The sequence below is a fragment of the Oncorhynchus tshawytscha genome, linkage group LG02, assembly GCF_018296145.1.
Source record: "Oncorhynchus tshawytscha isolate Ot180627B linkage group LG02, Otsh_v2.0, whole genome shotgun sequence".
NCBI classification, from domain to species: domain Eukaryota; kingdom Metazoa; phylum Chordata; class Actinopteri; order Salmoniformes; family Salmonidae; genus Oncorhynchus; species Oncorhynchus tshawytscha.
The window spans coordinates 9,357,395-9,381,915 of record NC_056430.1 but is presented as its reverse complement, the minus strand read 5'-3'; the positions used below and the strand labels follow the sequence as shown (position 1 = coordinate 9,381,915).

General features: G+C 43.4%; 1 protein-coding gene across 4 annotated transcripts; it reads left to right on the top strand.

Annotated features, from left to right (window-relative positions):
- Positions 1–362: 362 nt before the first annotated feature.
- Positions 363–23,241, top strand: LOC112235844 (anti-Muellerian hormone type-2 receptor). Of its 4 annotated transcripts, none has more exons than XM_024404378.2 (12): positions 373–541; positions 810–953; positions 2,974–3,165; positions 8,041–8,205; positions 8,649–8,738; positions 14,210–14,328; positions 14,409–14,630; positions 14,943–15,057; positions 18,581–18,738; positions 22,083–22,233; positions 22,700–22,827; positions 23,102–23,241. In XM_024404378.2, exons 1-12 carry the CDS (start codon positions 505–507, stop codon positions 23,210–23,212), a joined length of 1,632 nt encoding a protein of 543 aa, XP_024260146.1. In that variant the 5' UTR covers positions 373–504; the 3' UTR covers positions 23,213–23,241. The 4 variants fall into 4 exon arrangements, with proteins under 4 accessions (XP_042185932.1, XP_024260146.1, XP_042185931.1 ...); XM_042329997.1 differs by having other exon boundaries at positions 382–541; positions 14,210–14,316; XM_042329998.1 differs by lacking the exon at positions 8,649–8,738 and having other exon boundaries at positions 363–541.
- Positions 23,242–24,521: the final 1,280 nt, after the last annotated feature.

Genomic DNA, 24,521 nt, shown 5'->3' with positions numbered 1-24,521 from the left:
TGGGAGAAAATGAAGCATAGTGGGCAGAACCAAGCACGAGCTAGCGAGATCCTATTGGCACGTTGTAACATTTATTTGCATATTTCCGTTAGGGAACGCCTTCTCTGTGAAGTGCGCGTGTGCAGAATCTCATTTAGACCTTGTACTCCTTCTGAACAGCGCCCTTTTTTTTTTTTTTTTTTTTTTTTAAATGGTCAAAGAGTCAAATCTGTAAAATAATCTGTAAAACTGTGTTCGTAACAGATTCAAGTTTTTGGAACAGAAAAATGTATTGAGATCAGATGTTTCATCAATGAGAAAATTTGAAGAATGTCGGCCAGTTCCATCCTCTCCCACTACCCGCGACTGGACTTCCTCTCACCACCATATTTGGGGGGTGAGAAAACGTTCTAAACGGATGCTTCGACTTTATAGCTCCCGTGACGTATCTGAGTTACCCCTTCTGTCTGTGGTACGGTTGACAGAGATGAGGTAAGGGGGACATGGTGATGTCTATGAGGGGGCATGCAGGAGGAGAAGGAAACGTGCCACATCGATAAAGGTACTTACACTAACAAATTAAATACATTTATGTCAAACTATTTAAGATTGTGTGTAATTAGATACAATGACATGTAAACACAGTATATCGCACATACTTGTTATTTTAATAACTTTTTTAATAACCTAAAGTTACTTTAAGAAGAAAAAATCCTGGCTATAGGCTATTAATTGCAGACAAGTTGCTGCTATGCATTTGTTACTGAACAATTTAGTGTTTGTGTCCTCCTTATCAGCCAGTGTGTGCGTGTGCGTGTCTGTGTGTGCAGGTCACAGGTGTGTGATAGTGAAGGGGTGCTGGACTGCGTGGGAAACTCAGCTTCCATTCCCATCCCAGCTCACAGACATCAGACCTAGCCTACAGCCAGCTCACAGAGAGACAGAACAAATGTGGTTGTATTTAGTCATCTTTGGTAAGTTATGTTTTTATCAAATTTAATGACTGTGCTAATAATTTGAAGTTGACATGGAATTTGGGATACTTGACATTTTTATACATAATTCAAAATCATTGCAGAATTATTGATGTGACTATCAGTTGCCATTCACTGTTTGAATGTTTTCTATCTGAAGGCCTTGAAGTGTGTATGGTTTTGAAACACCAAGAATAATGTTTCTGTTGTGTACTTTGTGTATCACCAAAGACCTTAAAGTTTAGCCTACATACCTTTGCAGAAAGGAAAACGGATGAGAATATTTTGAAAGCAATTCTTATGGGAAAATTCTGAGGAATTTTCTCCGTTTTTATATAATTGTATACCTAGGTCTGTGGAACCAGTGTGAAATGGCTTGCTAGTTAGCGGGGCGAGCACTAATAGGGTTTCAATCGGTGATGTCACTCGCTCTGAGACTTGAAGTAGTTGTTTCCCTTTGCTCAGCAAGGGCGGTGGTTTTTATGGAGCGATGTGTCACGATGCTTTGTGGGAGGCAGCTGTTGATGTGTGCAGAGGGTCCCTGGTTCGAGCCCAGGTAGGGACGAGGAGAGGGACGGAAGCTAAACTGTTACACCTATTCCTGAATTTCAGTTTTTCCCTGATTTAACATCATTGAATCATTCTATTCTGTTTCGTTTCGTTCTGTTCTATTCTAGTCAAGTGAAATAATATTGTACGTGTTTCTATCTTAGTTAAATTATTACACACTGAGTGTACAAAACATTAGGAACACATTCCTAATATTGAGTTGCATGCCCTTTTGCCTTAAGAACAGCCTCAATTCGTCGGGGAATGGACTCTACAAGGTGTCGAAAGCGTTCTACAGGGATGCTGGCCCATGTTGACTCCAATGCCTCCCACAGTTGTGTCAAGTCATATACCCACCACTGCGACCTGTATGCTCTCATTGGCTGGCCCTCACTACATTCCGTCGCCAAACCCACTGGCTCCAGGTCATCTATAAGTCTTTGCTAGGTAAAGCCCCGCCTTATCTCAGCTCACTGGTCACCATAGCAACACCCACCCGTAGCACGCGCTCCAGCAGGTATAATGCACTGGTCATCCCCAAAGCCAACACCTTTGGCCACCTTTCCTTCCAGTTCTCTGCTGCCAATGACTGGAATGAATTGCAAAAATCTCAGAAGCTGGAGTCTTATATCGCCCTATCTAACTTTAAGCATCAGCTGTCTGAGCAGCTTACCTTATCTGTACCCGTACACAGCCAATCTTTAAATAGCACACCCAACTACCTCATCCCCATATTGTTACTTATCCTCTTGCTCTTTTGCACCCCAATATCTCTACTTGCACATCATCGTCTGCACATCCATCACTCCAATATTAATGCTAAATTGTAATTATTATTTTTTTTTACCTCTAGGGCCTATTTATTGCCTACCTCCCTACTCTTCTACATTTGCACACACTGTACATAGATTTTTATTTTCTTTTGTTTTATTGACTTTACGTTTGTTTATGTGTAACTCTGTGTTGTTGTTTTTGTCGCACTGATTTGCTTTATCTTGGCCAGGTCACAGTTGTAAATGAGAACTTGTTCTCAACTGGCCTACCTGGTTAAATAAAGGTGAAATAAAATAAATAAATATATAAAAGTTAGCTGGATGTCCCTTGGGTGGTGAACCGTTCTTGATACACACAGGAAACTGTTGAGGGAAAAACCCAGCAGCTTTGCAGTTCTTGACACAAAACGTGGCACCTTGCACCTACTACCATACCCCGTTCAAAGGCACTTAAATATTTTGTCTTGCCCATTCACCCTCTGAATGGCACACATACCCAATCCATTTCTCAAGGCTTAAAAGTCCTTCTTTAACCTGTCTCCTCCCCTTCATCTACACCGATTGAAGTGGATTTAACAAGTGACATCAATAAGGTTATCATAACTTCCACCTGGATTCACCTGGTCAGTCGATGTCATGGAAAGAGCAGGTGTTCCTAATGTTTTGTAAACTCGGTGCATCTTCCCTTTCTCGTACAGGATGTCTATCACTGTGTGTTCCTGCTCCAGCGGTGGAGCAGGGGAGGAGTTGTGTGTTCCTGACCAGTTCCCGTAACTCCAAGAAAATGGAGGAGGGTCACGTTAACGGTACAATCCAGTACTGTGCCCACACTAACTGCTGTGTCGGCTTCTTTCGTATTATCGAGGGCCAGCCAGTGGCAGAACTACAAGGTGATATTTATTTAGATTTTTTTACATTAAAAAAAATATTAACAAATATCAACTAACAAAAGAGGAATAGTCACATGCAAACAAGCATTCATACAAACTATTTACATGGCCAGGAATCCTAAACAAACAAATTATATTTATTAATCATACAACATGTTTGAATTGCCTTTTTGTTGTTCATTTTAGTTAAAGTAGTGCCATATTGTTTCAATTCATTTATAAAGTGAAAAAAGTTAGGTTTTGAATTAGACCACATTTTGAATTAGACCATTTGCATAGCTACAAAGTGTCAGTAATTGCATGGAGTGGAAACAAACGTTTTTTTGGTGAAAACGGGCCGATTTGCGACTGCTAATCAATCAACCAACCATCACTAACGTTAGCTATCATAGCTAAATTACCTGGGAAATGAATCAGCCACACATTCCACCCAGCGACCAACAATGGTGTTCACAGACGTATTCAACTAACCTTAATGCACCCAGGATATATCAGGAGTCGATCAGGAGTCAATCAGGAGTCAATATGTTTGAATGCACCCAGGATATATCAGGAGTCGATCAGGAGTCAATATGTTTGAATGCACCTAGGATATATCAGGAGTTGATCAGGAGTCGATCAGGAGTCAATATGTTTGAATGCACCCAGGATATATCAGGAGTCATTATGTTTGAATGCACCAAGGATATATCAGGAGTTGATCAGGAGTCGATCAGGAGTCAATATGTTTGAATGCACCTAGGATATATCAGGAGTTGATCAGGAGTCAATATGTTTGAATGCACCCAGGATATATCAGGAGTTGATCAGGAGTCATTATGTTTGAATGCACCAAGGATATATCAGGAGTTGATCAGGAGTCAATATGTTTGAATGCACCAAGGATATATCAAGAGTTGATCAGGAGTCGATCAGGAGTCAATATGTTTGAATGCACCCAGGATATATCAGGAGTTGATCAGGAGTCGATCAGGAGTCAATATGTTTGAATGCACCCAGGATATATCAGGAGTTGATCAGGAGTCGATCAGGAGTCAATATGTTTGAATGCACCTAGGATATATCAGGAGTTGATCAGGAGTCGATCAGGAGTCATTATGTTTGAATGCACCCAGGATATATCAGGAGTTGATCAGGAGTCGATCAGGAGTCAATATGTTTGAATGCACCCAGGATATATCAGGAGTTGACCAGGAGTTGACCAGGAGTCGATCAGGAGTCAATATGTTTGTTGGTACCCAGGATATATCAGGAGTCGATCAGTAGTCAATATGTTTGTTGGTACCCAGGATATATTAGGCGTTGATCAGAAGTGAATATGTTTGACTCTTTGTAGTTGCAGATCTACAACCAAAGAAAGAAATCCTTGTGACTCTACGAAGTGTCATCAACGACAGGGCAAAATATAGTCAAGAGGGAGTGTGATGTGAATATAGCCAAGATGGCGTGTGATGTGATGATGCGTCTAGGCCTTCCTCTGTCCCAACTTCCAGGACAAACCTATGAAGGTGCCGCAAGCATGGCTGGACTGCAGGGGGGTACAAGACATTTTAAGGACAGAACAACCCGCTGGCTATGTATTGTCACTGTGGTCCACACTGAGTGAACTTAGTTCCGCAGGCTGCCTGTGTAGCTTCTCCACTAGGAAGAGATTCAATGGGTCTGGTGCATGAATTGGGGGGGCTTCCTTAATCAATCTGGCAAGTTGATTTTACCAGGAAATCACAAAATCAAAGCATGGTTTCACCTCGTTGAAATCTGTCTGTCCCACCAGGTGGACTGTTCACACCCCTGCCATCTACTCAGTTCTCAGCCAGTATGGGTCAATTTTAATTTTAATTTTACTAAGCAAGTCAGTTAAGAACAAATTCTTATTTTCAATGACGGCCTAGGAACAGTGGGTTAACCCCCTGTTCAGGGGCAGAACGACAGATTTGTACCTTGTCAGCTTGGGGATTTGAACTTGCAACCTTCCGGTTACTAGACCAACACTCTAACCACTAGGCTACCCTGCTGCCCCAATGCTGACAGTCCTTGAAGAAATGGCACCACGCAGCTCATCTGACACTTCAACTAAGGCTAATGGTCTTGATGGAACATTTCTTAAAGGGAACACTGTGCTCGGCCTTGAAATGGCTGAAGACCTGATGGGGGATTTGTAGAGCCTGAACACCTCCCTGCAGCTTAGGAAACAGACCGTTTCAGGCAATGTTAGAGGCTGTGGACCATGTCAAAACAAGCATGCAGGACAAGCAAACAGAGGAGCACTGTGATGTCTTGTTCGCAAAAGCAAATGCTATGGCAACAAAGTTGGACCTACAACCTAGATGCTTCATATCCACAAACCAACAAAGCGTTACACCGGTCAGACTGCAGCCCCTATCCATCCGGATGCCCAGTCTTTGTACAGAGCCCAGTTCTACAACCCTTAGGACACAGTGAATACTCAGCCCCTATACATCCGGATGCCCAGTCTTTGTACAGAGCCCAGTTCTACAACCCTTAGGACACAGTGAATACTCAGCCCCTATACATCCGGATGCCCAGTCTTTGTACAGAGCCCAGTTCTACAACCCTTAGGACACAGTGAATACTCAGCCCATATACATCCGGATGCCCAGTCTTTGTACAGAGCCCAGTTCTACAACCCTTAGGACACAGTGAATACTCAGCCCATATCCATCCGGATGCCCAGTCTTTGTACAGAGCCCAGTTCTACAACCCTTAGGACACAGTGAATACTCAGCCCATATCCATCCGGATGCCCAGTCTTTGTACAGAGCCCAGTTCTACAACCCTTAGGACACAGTGAATACTCAGCCCATATCCATCCGGATGCCCAGTCTTTGTACAGAGCCCAGTTCTACAACCCTTAGGACACAGTGAATACTCAGCCCATATCCATCCGGATGCCCAGTCTTTGTACAGAGCCCAGTTCTACAACCCTTAGGACACAGTGAATACTCAGCCCATATCCATCCGGATGCCCAGTCTTTGTACAGAGCCCAGTTCTACAACCCTTAGGACACAGTGAATACTCAGCCCATATCCATCCGGATGCCCAGTCTTTGTACAGAGCCCAGTTCTACAACCCTTAGGACACAGTGAATACTCCATTCATACAGAGGTTTGATCAAGCTGGATTCCAGCTTGAAAATGTGTAGCTACGCGGAGACACGGACAAGGTGGTAGACCAGTATCCTGAATTGAATTCAAGACTACTGCAGGTGCAGCTGGCCTTGTTTTGGGGTTAATTACAAATAACAATTCTAGCTCAAATGTTGCTAACATTATTGGGGAAATGGTGCCAGAGGTGAGAGGTCTCTTCAGTCAGGTGGAAGCTTTAGTAAGGCGTCTGCTGGTCGTCCTTGCCTCCTCTGTAGAGGCTGAGAGGAGTTTTAGTGCTCTGAGGAGGCTGAAGACATGGCTTAGATCAGCCATGAGTCAAACAAGGCTGAATAATGTGGCCATGTGGCACGTGCACGAAGGAGAAACTGGACAGACTGGACCTTGAAGGAATATGCCAGTCTTTTATCGGTGTCAATGATAAACGCAAAAAGGCCTTTTGATCCTTTGCTTGAAGAATGGCAAGTCAAAACACATGTCATTGCCTGGAGAGGAGATGAGCGGAGCGGAGCGGAGAGCAGAGCAGAGGAGATGAGAGGAGAGGAGATGAGAGCAGAGCAGAGCAGAGGAGATGCGAGGAGATGAGATGAGAGGAGATGAGAGGAGATGAGAGGAGAGGAGAGGAGAGGAGAGGAGAGGAGAGGAGAGGAGAGGAGAGGAGAGGAGAGGAGAGGAGAGGAGAGGAGAGGAGAGGAGAGGAGAGGAGAGGAGAGGAGAGGAGAGGAGAGGAGAGGAGAGGAGAGGAGAGGAGATGAGAGGATAGGAGATAATAGGAGAGGAGAAGAGATGACTGGACAGAATAGGAGAGGAGGAGAGCAGAGGAAAGGAGAAGAGATGACTGGAGAGAATAGGAGAGGAGGAGAGCAGAGCAGAGGAGATGAGAGGATAGGAGAGTAGGAGAGAGGAGGAAAGGAGAAGAGATGACTGGAGAGAATAGGAGAGGAGGAGAGCAGAGGAAAGGAGATGAGAGGATAGGAGAGGAGGAGAGCAGAGGAAAGGAGAAGAGATGACTGGAGAGAATAGGAGAGGAGGAGAGCAGAGGAAAGGAGATGAGAGGATAGGAGAGGAGGAGAGCAGAGGAAAGGAGAAGAGATGACTGGAGAGCAGGGGAGAGGAGAGGAGAATACAGGACCAGAGGAGAGGAGGAGAGAGGGCTGGAGAGGAGAAGATAGGAGGAGAGGAGAGCAGAGCAAACACCCCTGCTACCCACCCAAGCTTACTTGTAGATAAAAACAACAATTTGCTAAACCTTGGCCACAATATCTGGACTTGTCTTCATATAACAATGCATATATTTCTGTTTATATGATTAGGGTTATGGTTGTACTTCATTTATTCCTCATCTCTGCCGTTAAATAAAATGAAACAAGAAAAGGTTAAAAAAAATACTATTATTAGATATTATTACCAAAAATGTAAATAAATAAAAAGGTTAGTGAATTTGTAAATATTTTAGAATGGCAGGAAATGAGTTTTCCCATGTTTATGTTGTTGACTCCATGGCTACGGCCTTGTGACAGATGTCCACAGACCCTTCATACACCAGACACAATTAGACCAGATACCAGATTTAAATTAAAGGCACAATGTGAAATTTCAACAGCATTTTTTCTGCCTCTTTGCTTGATAATCTGAGGAATGGGGCAGGCGAAATGTAAACCTCTCTCATTCATAAACAGTCCAAAATAAATCCAAATAGCCTAAAAGTGGCGTTTGTGTACACCTCTGTTAATCTGTCATTCTCTGTAGGTTGCAAAATGGTAGTCGGTGGCTGCCTAGATCCTACCTGCTTTACATCAACCACCCATTTAGACTACATTAGATGTGAGTGCAGCTCAAACCTCTGTAATGGCAACATCACGTGGAACGCAGAAGAGAAGCAACCTCAACTCAAACACTCATCTCACTCTACAGGTATGGATACTTTTTTGTTTACTCGTGATTAAAAAAACTATATAAACGCCTAATAGTGTTCATGTTAATGTGTGTTTGTGATTGCATCATATTCATTTCCTTTCTCGTCTGCCCATTCAACCTTGTGAGATCACTCCCTTTCCACTCCTCTTTTCTGTGTTCTGTTGTTTAACCTTGGAACCAAAGCCCAGCGTGTGAAGTCCCCGTCCCTTTCACTCCCTGTTCCTCTCTCCCCGTCCCCTCACTCCCTGTTCCTCACAGCCTGCACCCACGCAGTCACACAAACATCTACCCTGCTGCATAAAGACATAGCAAGGTGTCATCCATATACTGTATGCATTTATCACAATGGCGCCATGTACCGTAGGCATTACGAATGCAGATTTGACCTACTGCACATTTAAAAGCATGTACTTCATTCTGTTACTGTACTGTGTCTGCAGACATGGTCACGGCCACTGTGGTTGTCCTTGGGATGTTACTGTGTACCCTAGTGGTGGCAGTTAAATGCAGACATCGTTTCAGAGGTTACGGTAAGTTTATGTTTACACAAATATTAATTTGGTAACCTTCTCCAACATAATTTATCCCCTTTGATTTCAGCTTATTCTACATACACTGAACACAATTATAAATGCAACATGTCAAGTGTTGATCCTACGCTTCATGATTTGAAATAAAAGGTTTCTCTCGAATGTTGTGCCCAAAATGAGTTTACATCTCTGTTAGTGAGCGTTTCTCTTTTTCCAAGACGATACATCCACCTGACTGGTGTGGAATATCAAGAAGCTGATTAAAACAACATGATCGTTACACAGGTGCATCTTTTTTTCTGAGGACAATAAAAGGCCACTCTAAAATGTGCAGTTGTGTCACACAACACAGTGCTACAAATGTCTCAAGTTTTGAGGGAGCAGTGCCATTTGGCTGACTGCAGGAATGTCCACCAGAGCAGTTTTGAGGGAGCAGTGCCATTTGGCTGACTGCAGGAATGCCCACCAGAGCAGTTTTGAGGGAGCAGTGCCATTTGGCTGACTGCAGGAATGTCCACCAGAGCAGTTTTGAGGGAGAAGTGCCATTGGCTGACTGCAGGAATGTCCACCAGAGCAGTTTTGAGGGAGAAGTGCCATTGGCTGACTGCAGGAATGTCCACCAGAGCAGTTTTGAGGGAGAAGTGCCATTGGCTGACTGCAGGAATGTCCACCAGAGCAGTTTTGAGGGAGAAGTGCAATTGGCTGACTGCAGGAATGTCCACCAGAGCAGTTTTGAGGGAGCGTGCCATTTGGCTGACTGCAGGAATGTCCACCAGAGCAGTTTTGAGGGAGAAGTGCCATTGGCTGACTGCAGGAATGTCCACCAGAGCAGTTTTGAGGGAGAAGTGCCATTGGCTGACTGCAGGAATGTCCACCAGAGCTGTTTTGAGGGAGAAGTGCCATTTGGCTGACTGCAGGAATGTCCACCAGAGCAGTTTTGAGGGAGAAGTGCCATTGGCTGACTGCAGGAATGTCCACCAGAGCAGTTTTGAGGGAAAAGTGCCATTTGGCTGACTGCAGGAATGTCCACCAGAGCAGTTTTGAGGGAGAAGTGCCATTTGGCTGACTGCAGGAATGTCCACCAGAGCTGTTTTGAGGGAGAAGTGCCATTGGCTGACTGCAGGAATGTCCACCAGAGCATTTTTGAGGGAGAAGTGCCATTTGGCTGACTGCAGGAATGTCCACCAGAGCAGTTTTGAGGGAGAAGTGCCATTTGGCTGACTGCAGGAATGTCCACCAGAGCAGTTTTGAGGGAGAAGTGCCATTGGCTGACTGCAGGAATGTCCACCAGAGCAGTTTTGAGGGAGAAGTGCCATTTGGCTGACTGCAGGAATGTCCACCAGAGCAGTTTTGAGGGAGAAGTGCCATTGGCTGACTGCAGGAATGTCCACCAGAGCAGTTTTGAGGGAGCAGTGCCATTTGGCTGACTGCAGGAATGTCCACCAGAGCAGTTTTGAGGGAGCAGTGCCATTGGCTGACTGCAGGAATGTCCACCAGAGCAGTTTTGAGGGAGCAGTGCCATTGGCTGACTGCAGGAATGTCCACCAGAGCAGTTTTGAGGGAGAAGTGCCATTGGCTGACTGCAGGAATGTCCACCAGAGCAGTTTTGAGGGAGAAGTGCCATTTGGCTGACTGCAGGAATGTCCACCAGAGCAGTTTTGAGGGAGAAGTGCCATTGGCTGACTGCAGGAATGTCCACCAGAGCAGTTTTGAGGGAGAAGTGCCATTTGGCTGACTGCAGGAATGTCCACCAGAGCAGTTTTGAGGGAGCAGTGCCATTGGCTGACTGCAGGAATGTCCACCAGAGCTGTTTTGAGGGAGCAGTGCCATTGGCTGACTGCAGGAATGTCCACCAGAGCTGTTTTGAGGGAGCAGTGCCATTGGCTGACTGCAGGAATGTCCACCAGAGCAGTTTTGAGGGAGCAGTGCCATTGGCTGACTGCAGGAATGTCCACCAGAGCAGTTTTGAGGGAGCAGTGCCATTGGCTGACTGCAGGAATGTCCACCAGAGCAGTTTTGAGGGAGCAGTGCCATTGGCTGACTGCAGGAATGTCCACCAGAGCAGTTTTGAGTGAGAAGTGCCATTGGCTGACTGCAGGAATGTCCACCAGTTGCCGGAGAATTCAATTCTCTGCCTTTTAGTGATTTCGGCCTCAGAACCTCAGACCGTGTGTAACCACGCCAACCCAGGGCCACCACATCCAGCTTCTTCACCTGTGGGATTGTCTGAGACCAGCCTCCCGGACAGCTGATGAAACTGTGGGTTTGCACAACCCGAAGAATTTATACACAAACTGTCAGAAACCGTCTCAGGGAAGTGCATCAAGATCCTCGTCATCCTCACCAGGGTCTTAACCTGACTGTAGTTTGGCATCGTAAACCGACTTCAGTGGGCAAATGCTCACCTTCGATGGCCACTCTCGCACATTAGTGAAGTGGGCTCTTAACGGATGAATCCTGGTTTCAACTGTACCGAGCAGATGGCAGACAGTGTGTTTGGCGTCTTGTGGGCACGTGGTTTGTTGATGTCAACGTTGTGATTAGAGTTTCCCATGGTGGGGTTGTGGTATGGGCAGGTATAAGCTACGGACAATGAACACAATTGCATTTTATCGATGGCAATTTTAATGCACAGAGATACCGTGATGAGATCCTGAGGCCCATTGTCTTGCCATTCATCCGTCATCACCTCATGTTTCAGCATGATAACGCAAGGCCCCATGTCGCAAGGATCTGTACACAATTCCTGGAAGCTGAAAATATCCCAGTTTTTCCATGGCCTGCATACTCACTAGACATAACACCCATTGAGCATGTTTGGGATGCTCTGGATCGAGCTCCCAAACAAGCTTTGGATCGACATGTTCTAGTTCCCGCCAATATCCAGCAACTTCTCACAGCCGTTGAAGAGGAGTGGGACAACATTCCACAGGCCACAATCAACAGCCTGATAAACTCTATGTGAAGGAGATGTGTTGTGCTGCATGAGGCAAATGGTGGTCACACCAGATACTGGTTTTCTGATCCATCCTTTTTTTTTAAAGGCATCTGTGACCAACAGATGCATATCTGGATTCCCAGTCATGTGAAATCCATAGATTAACATTTTAGTCATTTTCATCATAATAGTTAAAATATATCCCTGGTATTTCCCATAAGTATATTAAATATATATTTGTTGTAGACTGCCACTAGAGTTTGATAAAACGCTCTTGTGGGTTGGGATTATCAAGAGTTAATGATATGTGGGATTTGGCCGAAATTACATTCACATGACTATTATGAATCATTCCATTAACCTACTAGCTAGATCCTCCCTCCCTCCCTCTCCCTCTCTCTACCTCCCTCCCTCCCACACGCTGTCCTCTTTTGTTCACTGACCTTGGTTTTTCCTCAGACCACTTTTCACTGCTGTTGCATTTCAGTCTTTCATTTATTTTTTCAATCTCGTGATTTCTTATCTTCCTTTTGAGTCATTCCTGGCTGACTGGCTAACTGACTGGCTGGCTGACTGGCTGACTGGCTAACTGACTGGCTAGCTGGCTGACTGGCTGACTGGCTAACTGACTGGCTGGCTGACTGGCTGACTGGCTAACTGACTGGCTAACTGACTGACTCGCTGACTGGCTGACTGGCTAACTGACAGGCTGGCCGACTGACTGACTGGCTGGCTGACTGGCTGACTGACTGGCTGACTGACTGACTGGCTGACTGACTCGCTGACTGACTCGCTGACTGACTGACTCGCTGACTGGCTAACTGGCTGACTGGCTGGCTGGCTGACTGACTGACTGACTGACTGGCTGGCTGGCTGGCTGGCTGGATGGCTGGCTGGATGACTGGCTGGCTGAATGGCTGACTGGCTGGCTGGATGATTGGCTGGCTAACTGACTGGCTAACTGACTGGCTGGCTGACTTGATGACTGGCTGGCTGACTGAATTGCTGACTGACTGGCTGACTGACTGACTGACTGACTTAATGGCTGACTGACTGGCTGGCTGAGTTAATGACTTGCTGGCTGACTGAATTGCTGACTGACTGACTGGCTGGCTGACTTAATGGCTGGCTGGCTGATTTAATGGCTGGCTGACTTAATGGCTGGCTGACTGACTGACTGGCTGACTTAATGACTGGCTGGCTGACTGAATTGCTGACTGACTGGCTGACTGGCTGCCTGAATGGCTGCCTGAATGGCTGACTGACTGGCTGACTGAATGGCTGACTGAATGGCTGGCTGGCTGACTGAATTGCTGACTGACTGGCTGACTGGCTGACTGAATGGCTGCCTGAATGGCTGACTGACTGGCTGACTGAATGGCTGACTGAATGGCTGACTGACTGGCTGACTGAATGGCTGACTGAATGGCTGACTGACTGGCTGCCTGAATGGCTGACTTAATGGCTGGCTGGCTGATTTAATGGCTGGCTGACTTAATGGCTGGCTGACTGACTGACTGGCTGACTTAATGACTGGCTGGCTGACTGAATTGCTGACTGACTGGCTGACTGGCTGACTGAATGGCTGACTGAATGGCTGACTGAATGGCTGACTGAATGGCTGACTGACTGGCTGACTGAATGGCTGACTGAATGGCTGACTGACTGGCTGCCTGAATGGCTGACTGAATGGCTGACTGACTGGCTGACTGAATGGCTGACTGACTGACTGACTGACTGGCTGACTGACTGGCTGACTGACTGACTGAATGGCTGCCTGAATGGCTGACTGACTGGCTGACTGAATGGCTGACTGAATGGCTGACTGACTGGCTGACTGACTGGCTGACTGAATGGCTGACTGAATGGCTGACTGAATGGCTGACTGACTGGCTGCCTGAATGGCTGACTGAATGGCTGACTGAATGGCTGACTGACTGGCTGACTGAATGGCTGACTGAATGGCTGACTGACTGACTGGCTGGCTGACTGGCTGACTGACTGGCTGACTGACTGGCTGACTGACTGACTGACTGACTGAATGGCTGACTGAATGGCTGACTGAATGGCTGACTGACTGGCTGACTGGCTGACTGACTGACTGAATGGCTGACTGACTGGCTGACTGGCTGACTGACTGGCTGACTGAATGGCTGACTGGCTGACTGGCTGACTGACTGGCTGACTGAATGGCTGACTGGCTGACTGACTGGCTGACTGAATGGCTGGCTGACTAACTGGCTGACTGACTGACTGGCTGACTGACTGACTGGCTGACTGACCACCTGCACGCCCCAACACTAATGCAACACTGTATCAGTAAGTCACATTGTCTCAAATGTCGGAGTCTATTTGTTTATATTGTACTTTACCATAGGGTGAATCCTAACCTCCCGAAGAATCAAACAGTTACTTAGTTATGCACTGATGTCAATGGGAGACTAAGTGAAAATGCGACCCTATCCTAAATTAGGATACACCCGTGCATTAACAGTAAATGGCTGAACATGAATTCTCTCCACCCGCCTCTTAGATGACAAGCAGCATCTATCTTTGCCAGAGGAATCTCTGACCTCACTGTGCTCATGCCACATATCAAAACAGTCTGATATGGACCTGACCAGCATGGAACTACAACAGGAAAGTATTCACGTAGGTCGCTGGACATTGTAGGCATTCTGTGAACCTCTTCTCATTTCAGATTGATTCACATTGATTTATTGATATTTCAGATTGTGGGTAGTGGTCACTTTGCGTCGGTGTGGCAGGGAAGTTACCAAGGGACTACGGTGGCTGTGAAGGTGTTCCCCACCTGGTGCAGACAGGAGTTCACAGTGGAGAGGGAAGTGTACGGACTACCACACCTGGTGCATGCTGGGATTGCTCACTTCCTGGGAGCTGGCAGGAAGTCAGATAGCGGAGACTGTGTCCTGCTCCTGGAGCTAGCCACATGCGTGAGTAACACTGTTTACACAGAGAGACAACATTAAATACCTCTTATAAGATGTGAAGGTTCATACATGCTTATTACAACAAGTTATAAAGCCTTATAACCAGATGCTTTAATACGTAGTGTTACCATAGTAATTGTCTGATTCTCTAGCTTGGTTTGACGTAAAGCCTCATTCTGCTTACTGTCCAAAGTTCCCATGCCAGGCTTCATGTTTATTGATTGTTTATATACTGATGTATGTTACGGTCATTTTAACTAGATAACCACACGAACGTGACACAAGGAAAAACTCTTGACTTGTCGGCCTATCCAGGGCTCTCTCAGTTCCTTCCTGTCCAAGAACAGCAGTGACTGGACGACAACACTGAAGCTGGCCCAGTCTCTGTCTGAGGGACTGGCTTACCTCCATTCTGACTTCCACAGGCATGGTATGTATGGGCCATCATCATCAACATCATCATCATTATTAGAAATCATCAACATCATCGTTATTGTTATCATCATTATTGTCATTATCATTATCATCATCGACATCATTATTATTATCATCATAATCAACATCATCACCATTATTATAATCAACATCATTATCAACATCAACATCATTATTATTATTATTATTATAATCATCATTATCATCATAATCATCAGCATTATCATCATCATAATCATCAGCCTTATCATCATAATCAACATCATTATCATCATCGACATCATCATTATTATTATTATAATCACCATTATTATCATCATCATCATCATTATTATTATAATCACCATCATCATCATCATCAATCAATCAAATGTATTTATATAGCCCTTCATACATCAGCTGATGTCTCAAAGTGTTGTACAGAATCCCAACCTAAAACCCCAAACAGCAAGCAATGCAGGTGTAGAAGCACGGTGGCTAGGAAAAACTCTCTAGAAAGGCAGGAACCCAGGAAGAACCAGGCTCTGAGGGGTGGCCAGTCCTCCTCTGGCTGTGCTTGGTAGAGAGGAACCAGGCTCTGAGAGGTGGCCAGTCCTCTTCTGGCTGTGCTGGGTAGAGAGGAACCAGGCTCTGAGGGGTGGCCAGTCCTCTTCTAGCTGTACTGGGTGGAGAGGAACCAGGCTCTGAGGGGTGGCCTGTCCTCTTCTGGCTGTGCCAGGTGGAGATTGTAACAGTACATGGCCATTAAGGCCAGATCGTTCTTCAAGATGTTTAAACATTCATAGATGACCAGCAGGGTCAAATAATAATCACAGTGGTTGTAGAGGGTGCAACAGGTCAGCACCTTAGGAGTAAACATCAGTAGGCTTCAGAGGTCGAGACAGCAGGTCAGGTAGAGAGAGAGAGGGGGGAGGGGTCGAAAAACAGCAGGTCCGGGACAAAGTAGCACTTCCTGTGAACAGGTCAGGGTTCCATAGCCACAGGCAGAACAGCAGAAACTGAATCAGCAGCACGACCAGGTGGACTGGGGTGGGGACAGCCAGGAGTCTTCAGGTCAGGTAGTCCTGAGGCATAGTCCTCGGGCTCAGGTCCTCTGGGTTGAGGCAGAGAGAGAGGTGGGAGAATTAGAGGGAGCATACATAAGATCACACAGGACACGAGATAAGACAGGAGAATTACACCAGATAGGACTTACTGACACTAGCCCCCCAGCACATAGACTATTCCAACATAGATACTGGAGATTGAGACGGGGGGGGTCAGGGGACCCTGTGGCCTTGTCCGACGATACCCCCGTACAGGGCCAACCAGGCAGGATATAACCCCACCCACTTTTCCATAGCACAGCCCTCACACCACTAGAGGGATATCTTCAACCACCAACCTACTACCCTGAGACATGGCCCACCAAGATCTCCCCCGCACGAGCCCGAAGGGGAGAAAAACTCGATAGGAAGATCACGTCAGTGACTCAAACCACTCAAGTCGAGTATAGCACGACGTGGTGCACCCCTCCTAGGGACGGCATGGGAGAGCAGAGGTGGAAAAAGTACCCAATTGTCATACTTGAGTAAAAGTAAAGATACATTAATAGAAAATGACTCAAGTAAAAGTGAAAGTTAAATACTACTTGAGTAAAAGTCTAAAAGTATTTGGTTTTAAATATACTTAAGTAAATGGAATTGCTAAAATGTACTTAAGTGTCAAAGTCAAAGTAAAAGTATAAATCATTTAAAATTCCTTATATTAAGCAAACCAGATGGCACAATTGTATTTTTTATTTATTTATTTACTGATAGCCAGGGGCACACCTCCAGATCAGAGGCAGTAGGGATGACGAGGGATGTTCTCTGTTTAGTGAGTCCGTCAGATCAGAGGCAGTAGAGATGACCAGGGATGTTCTCTGTTTAGTGAGTCGGTCAGATCAGAGCCGGTAGGGATGACGAGGGATGTTCTCTGTTTAGTGAGTCCGTCAGATCAGAGGCAGTAGAGATGACCAGGGATGTTCTCTGTTTAGTGAGTCGGTCAGATCAGAGCCGGTAGGGATGACGAGGGATGTTCTCTTGATAAGTGCGTGAATTAGACCATTTTCCTGTCAAAATGTAACGAGTACTTTTATGTGTGTCAGGGAAAATGTTTGGACTAAAAAGTACATTATTGTATTTAGGAATGTAGCGGAGTAAAAGTTGCCAAAATATAAATAGTAAAGTAAAGTACAGATACCCCCAAAAAACGACTTAAGTAGTACTTTAAAGTATTTTTACTTAAGTACTTATCCCCACTGTGGGAGATCACTAGTAAGCCAGTGACTCAGTCCCTGTAAAGGGTCAAAGGAAGAGAATCCCAGTGGAGAGAGTGGAGCCGGCCAGGCAGAGAGTGGAGCCGGCCAGGCAGAGAGTGGAGCCGGCCAGGCAGAGAGTGGAGCCGGCCAGGCAGAGAGTGGAGCCGGCCAGGCAGAGAGTGGAGCCGGCCAGGCAGACAGTGGAGCCGGCCAGGCAGAGAGTGGAGCCGGCCAGGCAGAGAGTGGAGCCGGCCAGGCAGAGAGTGGAGCCGGCCAGGCAGAGAGGGAGCAGGCCAGGCAGACAGTGGAGCCGGCCAGGCAGAGAGTGGAGCCGGCCAGGCAGACAGTGGAGCCGGCCAGGCAGAGAGTGGAGCCGGCCAGGCAGAGAGTGGAGCCGGCCAGGCAGACAGTGGAGCCGGCCAGGCAGAGAGTGGAGCCGGCCAGGCAGAGAGTGGAGCCGGCCAGGCAGAGAGGGGAGCCGGCCAGGCAGAGACAGCAAGGATGGTTCGTCGCTCCAGTGCCTGTTCACCTTCACACTCCTGGGCCAGACTACACTCAATCATAGGACCTACTGAAGAGATGAGTCTTCAATAAAGACTTAAAGGTTGAGACCGAGTCTGTGTCTCTCATATGGATAGGCAGACCGTTCCATAAAAATGGAGCTCTATAGGAGAAAGCCCTGCCTCCAGCTGTTTGCGTAGAAATTCTAGGGACAGTAAGGAGGCCTGCGTCTTGTGACCGTAGCGTTCGTGTAGGTATGTACGGCAGGACCAAATCAGAGAGATAGGTAGGAGCAAGCCCATGTAATGCTTTGTAGGTTAGCAGTAAAACCTTGAAATCAGCCCTTGCTTTGACAGGAAGCCAGTGTAGAGAGGCTAGCACTGGAGTAATATGATCACATTTTGTGGTTCTAGTCAAGATTCTAGCAGCCGTATTTAGCACTAACTGAAGTTTATTTAGTGCTTTATCCGGGTAGCCGGAAAGTAGAGCATTCCAGTAGTCTAACCTAGAAGTGACAAAAGCGTGGATTAGCTTTTCTGCATCATATGTGGACCTCACAGTTTAGACAACATACCGGGAAAAAGCTCCAAAGCCCCACTGCAGTTTCTCCTGCCCAGGAAGACCTTCTCCTGCTCTCACCATGTGGTCAGGAATAACGCCTGACCCCAATCCTATATGTCCTTTGTCAGTGGCTGTACAGTGTGTGTTTGTGTGTGTCTGATGTCTGTGTTCTCAGGGGTGCACAAGCCAGCGGTGGCCCACAGAGATCTCAGTAGTAACAACGTGCTAGTGAGGGACGATGGTACCTGTGTCCTGTGTGACTTTGGCTCTTCCACCATCCTGCGCTCATGCGCCGGTCCACACAGCTGGCAGCGCTACATGGTTAACGTACAGGTGGGCCTGTCTTTCCCCCAACCCCGGGCTCCCTTCTACTTCTTTAGGATGTTTTGTCAGTTTATTGAACATATAGAGAGAGTGACAGAGATAGATTCTATCCCTCCTATCAAAACAATGCTGGTATATAATGCCAGAGGCTGTGGCCCTTAACTGCTACACCACCCAGTCTCTCATTTTATTAATAGCAACAACATGTTTTCAAATCAAATCAAATGTATTTGTCACATACACATGGTTAGTTAATACGAGTGTAGCGAAATGCTTGTGCTTCTAGTTCCGACAATGCAGTAATAACCAACGAGTAATCTAGCTAACAATTCCAAAACGACTACCTTATAGACACAAGTGTAAAGGGATAAAGAATATGTACATAAAGATATATGAATGAGTGATGGTACAGAACGGCATAGGCAAGATGCAGTAGATGGTATCGAGTACAGTACATACATATGAGATGAGTATGTAAACAAAGTGGCATAGTTAAAGTGGCTAGTGATACATGTATTACATAAGGATGCAGTCGATGATATAGAGTACAGTATCAACGTATGCATATGAGATGAGTAATGTAGGGTATGTAAACAAAGTGGCATAGTTTAAAGTGGCTAGTGATATAGTATATAGAGTACAGTATATAGAGTACAGTATATAGAGTACAGTATATAGAGTACAGTATATAGAGTGCAGTATATAGAGTGCAGTATATAGAGTACAGTATATAGAGTACAGTATATACAGTGCAGTATATAGAGTGCAGTATATAGAGTGCAGTATATAGAGTACAGTATATAGAGTACAGTATATAGAGTACTGTAAATAGAGTGCAGTATATAGAGTACAGTATATAGAGTATAGTATATACAGTATATAGAGTGCAATATATACAGTACAGTATATAGAGTACAGTATATAGCAGTATATACAGTACAGTATATACAGTACAGTATATACAGTACAGTATATAGAGTACAGTATATACAGTACAATATATAGAGTACAGTATATAGAGTACAGTATATAGAGTATAGTATATAGAGTACAGTATATAGAGTACAGTATATAGAGTACAGTATATAGAGTATAGTATATAGAGTACAGTATATAGAGTACAGTATATAGAGTACAGTATATAGAGTACAGTATACAGAGTACAGTATATAGAGTGCAGTATATAGAGTGCAGTATATAGAGTGCAGTATATAGAGTGCAGTATATAGAGTACAGTATATAGAGTACAGTATACAGAGTGCAGTATATAGAGTGCAGTATATAGAGTATAGTATATAGAGTGCAGTATATAGAGTGCAGTATATAGAGTGCAGTATATAGAGTGCAGTATATAGAGTGCAGTATATAGAGTGCAGTATATAGAGTGCAGTATATAGAGTGCAGTATATAGAGTACAGTATATAGAGTACAGTATATAGAGTATAGTAAATAGAGTGCAGTATATAGAGTACAGTATATAGAGTATAGTATATACAGTATATAGAGTGCAATATATACAGTACAGTATATAGAGTACAGTATATAGAGTACAGTATATACAGTACAGTATATACAGTACAGTATATACAGTACAGTATATAGAGTACAGTATATAGAGTACAGTATATAGAGTACAGTATATAGAGTACAGTATATAGAGTACAGTATATAGAGTACAGTATATAGAGTACAGTATATAGAGTACAGTATATAGAGTACAGTATATAGAGTACAGTATATAGAGTACAGTATATACAGTACAGTATATAGAGTACAGTATATAGAGTACAGTATATAGAGTACAGTATATAGAGTACAGTATATAGAGTATAGTATATAGAGTACAGTATATAGAGTACAGTATATAGAGTACAGTATATAGAGTACAGTATATAGAGTACAGTATATAGAGTACAGTATATAGAGTACAGTATATAGAGTGCAGTATATAGAGTGCAGTATATAGAGTACAGTATATAGAGTACAGTATATAGAGTATAGTATATAGAGTGCAGTATATAGAGTGCAGTATATAGAGTACAGTATATAGAGTGCAGTATATAGAGTACAGTATATAGAGTACAGTATATAGAGTACAGTATATAGAGTACAGTACATAGAGTACAGTACATAGAGTACAGTATATAGAGTACAGTATATAGAGTACAGTATATAGAGTACAGTGTATAGAGTACCATATATAGTACAGTATATAGAGTACAGTATATAGAGTACAGTATATAGAGTACAGTATATAGAGTACAGTATATAGAGTGCAGTATATAGAGTACAGTATATAGAGTACAGTATATAGAGTACAGTATATAGAGTACAGTATATAGAGTACAGTATATAGAGTACAGTGTATAGAGTACCATATATAGAGTACAGTATATAGAGTACAGTATATAGAGTACAGTATATAGAGTACAGTATATAGAGTACAGTATATAGAGTACAGTGTATATACCATATATAGAGTACAGTATATAGAGTACAGTATATAGAGTGCAGTATATAGAGTATAGTATATAGAGTACAGTATATAGAGTACAGTATATAGAGTACAGTACATAGAGTACAGTATATAGAGTACAGTATATAGAGTACAGTATATAGAGTACAGTACATAGAGTACAGTACATAGAGTACAGTATATAGAGTACAGTATATAGAGTACAGTGTATAGAGTACAGTGTATAGAGTACCATATATAGAGTACAGTATATAGAGTACAGTATATAGAGTACAGTATATAGAGTACAGTATATAGAGTACAGTATATAGAGTGCAGTATATAGAGTACAGTATATAGAGTACCATATATAGAGTACAGTATATAGAGTGCAGTATATAGAGTGCAGTATATAGAGTACAGTATATAGAGTACAGTATATAGAGTACAGTATATAGAGTACCATATATAGAGTACAGTATATAGAGTACAGTATATAGAGTACAGTGTATAGAGTACCATATATAGAGTACAGTATATAGAGTACAGTATATAGAGTACAGTATATAGAGTACAGTATATAGAGTACAGTATATAGAGTACAGTATATAGAGTACAGTACATAGAGTACAGTATATAGAGTACAGTATATAGAGTACAGTATATAGAGTACAGTACATACATATGCAGTGGGGCAAAGAAGTTTTTAGCCAGTCTCTGATTTTAATAGCAACAACATGTTTTTCATAGGCAACTTCTGTTTCTACTCTCTCCCTAGGCCAGCGTCCAGGCAGTGAGATGATGGTGTTGTTGTTATTGTTGATAATGATGTTGTCGTTGCAGTAGATCATACACACAGTGTTCAGTTTAGTTCAACCTTTCTCCTCTCCATCTACAGAGCCAGGTGGGGACGTTGTGCTATATGGCCCCCGAGCTCCTGGATGGCTGTGTGAACCTGAGCAGTGGCTGGTGTCTCATACAGGGAGACGTCTACTCCTTAGGAACGCTGCTTTGGGAGCTGCTGATGCGCTGCTCAGACCTTTTCATAGGTAGGCTATATATCAAACCGGGGGGGGGTTCAAAATTGTATTTTAAATATTTATTGAGCGTTTCCTTGAGCCTTCCTGGAGTGCCAGGTTGGCTGTGTTTGCACTTTTGGGACTATGGCATCTCTTCCGTTGCTAGTTAGTTAATTAATTAATTATGTTTCACTGTTAGCTAGCCAAGCGCATGTAAGATTTGGTTCTGAGATAATTCAATCTCTTAAGAGTTCTCAGTGTTTATCATAATCATTGGGTTACCCTAAGGTTACCCTAAGGTTATCCTAAGCTCACTTGTGGTCTCAAAGTGCACTGCCCACCAAATGTTTGTCAGTGGGAGACTACCTCCTAACCCTAACACTAACCCTCTGCCTGTGTCTCCCCCTGCAGTCTGCCCGGTGTCAGATCAAACTGTCTTATGAAGAGTTACATCGCCAACCCTAACACTAACCCTAACCTCTGTCTCCGCCTGCAGGCTGCCCAGTGCCAGAACACAGACTGCCTTATGAAGAGGAGCTAGGGGCCAGTCCTTCTTTAGAGCAGCTCATAGTCCATGTATCCGAGAGAAGGGAACGTCCTTCAGTACCCAAACACTGGCAACAGGTAGGTTATTTCTCTAGGAACTACTCAGTTTCAAGTATTTGTCTGACCTGACTGAGTTACTAGAAGATAGTAAACAGGTTATTACTGTCTAACTACTGTTGTTGTATGAAGAATTAGAGGTGATGACTGTCTACCTTGGGGGGGGGGGGCGCGAGTTTCCCCAAAACATAAAGATTAACTTTAGCTCAAAGACCACCTGGAAATAATGACAATTAGGTGAAGCATGTTACACTATGTTTTTAGGAAACTGATTAATATGGGTTGTCTGTTGCAGGGCTTGCATGACATTCTGTTGGACAGTTGGGACCATGACTCAGATGCCAGACTGACAGCCCAGTGTGCCAGGGACAGACTAGTGTCTCTACCCCCCTGTTGCTCCATATGATATATATATATATATATATATAATATACAGTACAGTATATATATATATATATATATATATATATATATATATATATATATATATATATATATATATATATATATACAGTACAGTATAGTATATATATATATATATATATATATATATATATATATATATATATATATATATATATATATATATATATATATATAATATAAAATATGATATTTATATATATATATATATATATATATATATATATATATATATATATATATATATATATATATATATATATATAAATATCATATTTTGGGTTATGTAATTATTCCTTAGTCTAGGACCAGACTGACAGCTCAGTGTGCCAGTCTCTACTCTCATGTTGACGTGTGTGTGATATTCTACTGTATTATATTCTATACTATTCTCTTGTATTCTCTTGTATTCTCTTGTATTCTATTCTATTCTATACTTAGTCACCTCATTATTGTCACTGTCACAGTTGGAATAGATGTGTCTGCTTGCTATTTCATTGACTTACACATTTCCTACATCTTTTAGGTTTATTTTACCTAATGTTTGTGTATGCAGAAAGTGTACTGTAGTGAAACTCTATTGGGCTCTTGCTAAAGACTTGTTTGACATTTGTTGTAGAATCCTATAAACCTAGTGGTAAACAGCACAGCAGAATCAGACGTTAGGTTGCTAAGGTACGACTGAGGTCAAAGCTGCTTTTAAATCTACATTTTATATTGGATCACAGTAATATTCTCTGACATTTTTATGTTGATATTTGTACGGTGGAGGACAGAAACGTGACTGGATTATTTTTACTGATTTTGTGCAGAAGGCTTGAATAAAGCTCATAGTGATGAACATCATAGGCATAATGTGTTCGCTACGAATGATCACTGTGTCATATGTTGACATGTTTCTATAGCAATAATATAGAATCATATACTTCTGCTTGTTTCTATAGCAATAATATACTGTATGCTTGTTTCTATAGCAATAATATAGAATAATATACTGTATGCTTGTTTCTATAGCAATAATGTAGAATCATATACTGTATGCTTGTTTCTATAGCAATAATATGGAATCATATACTGTATGCTTGTTTCTATAGCAATAATATACTGTATGCTTGTTTCTATAGCAATAATATAGAATCATATACTGTATGCCATTTAGCAAATGCTTTAAAAGGTGCAATATGCAGTAGAAATCACTCTGCCATTTCCTGGTTTGCTTAAATTCTAATATTTCGCCTAATATCAGTTTATGTGACAAAACAAACAGTCATCGTGTAGAGAATCATTGTACC

Bases quoted from the DNA above. Each gene is read 5' to 3' on its own strand.
- LOC112235844 (XM_024404378.2), top strand. From the start codon at position 505: ATGCAGGAGGAGAAGGAAACGTGCCACATCGATAAAG. The intron at 14,329-14,408 runs GTAGGTCGCTGG...TTGATATTTCAG, and splicing joins TACAACAGGAAAGTATTCAC to ATTGTGGGTAGTGGTCACTT. The intron at 15,058-18,580 runs GTATGTATGGGC...CTGTGTTCTCAG, and splicing joins TTCTGACTTCCACAGGCATG to GGGTGCACAAGCCAGCGGTG.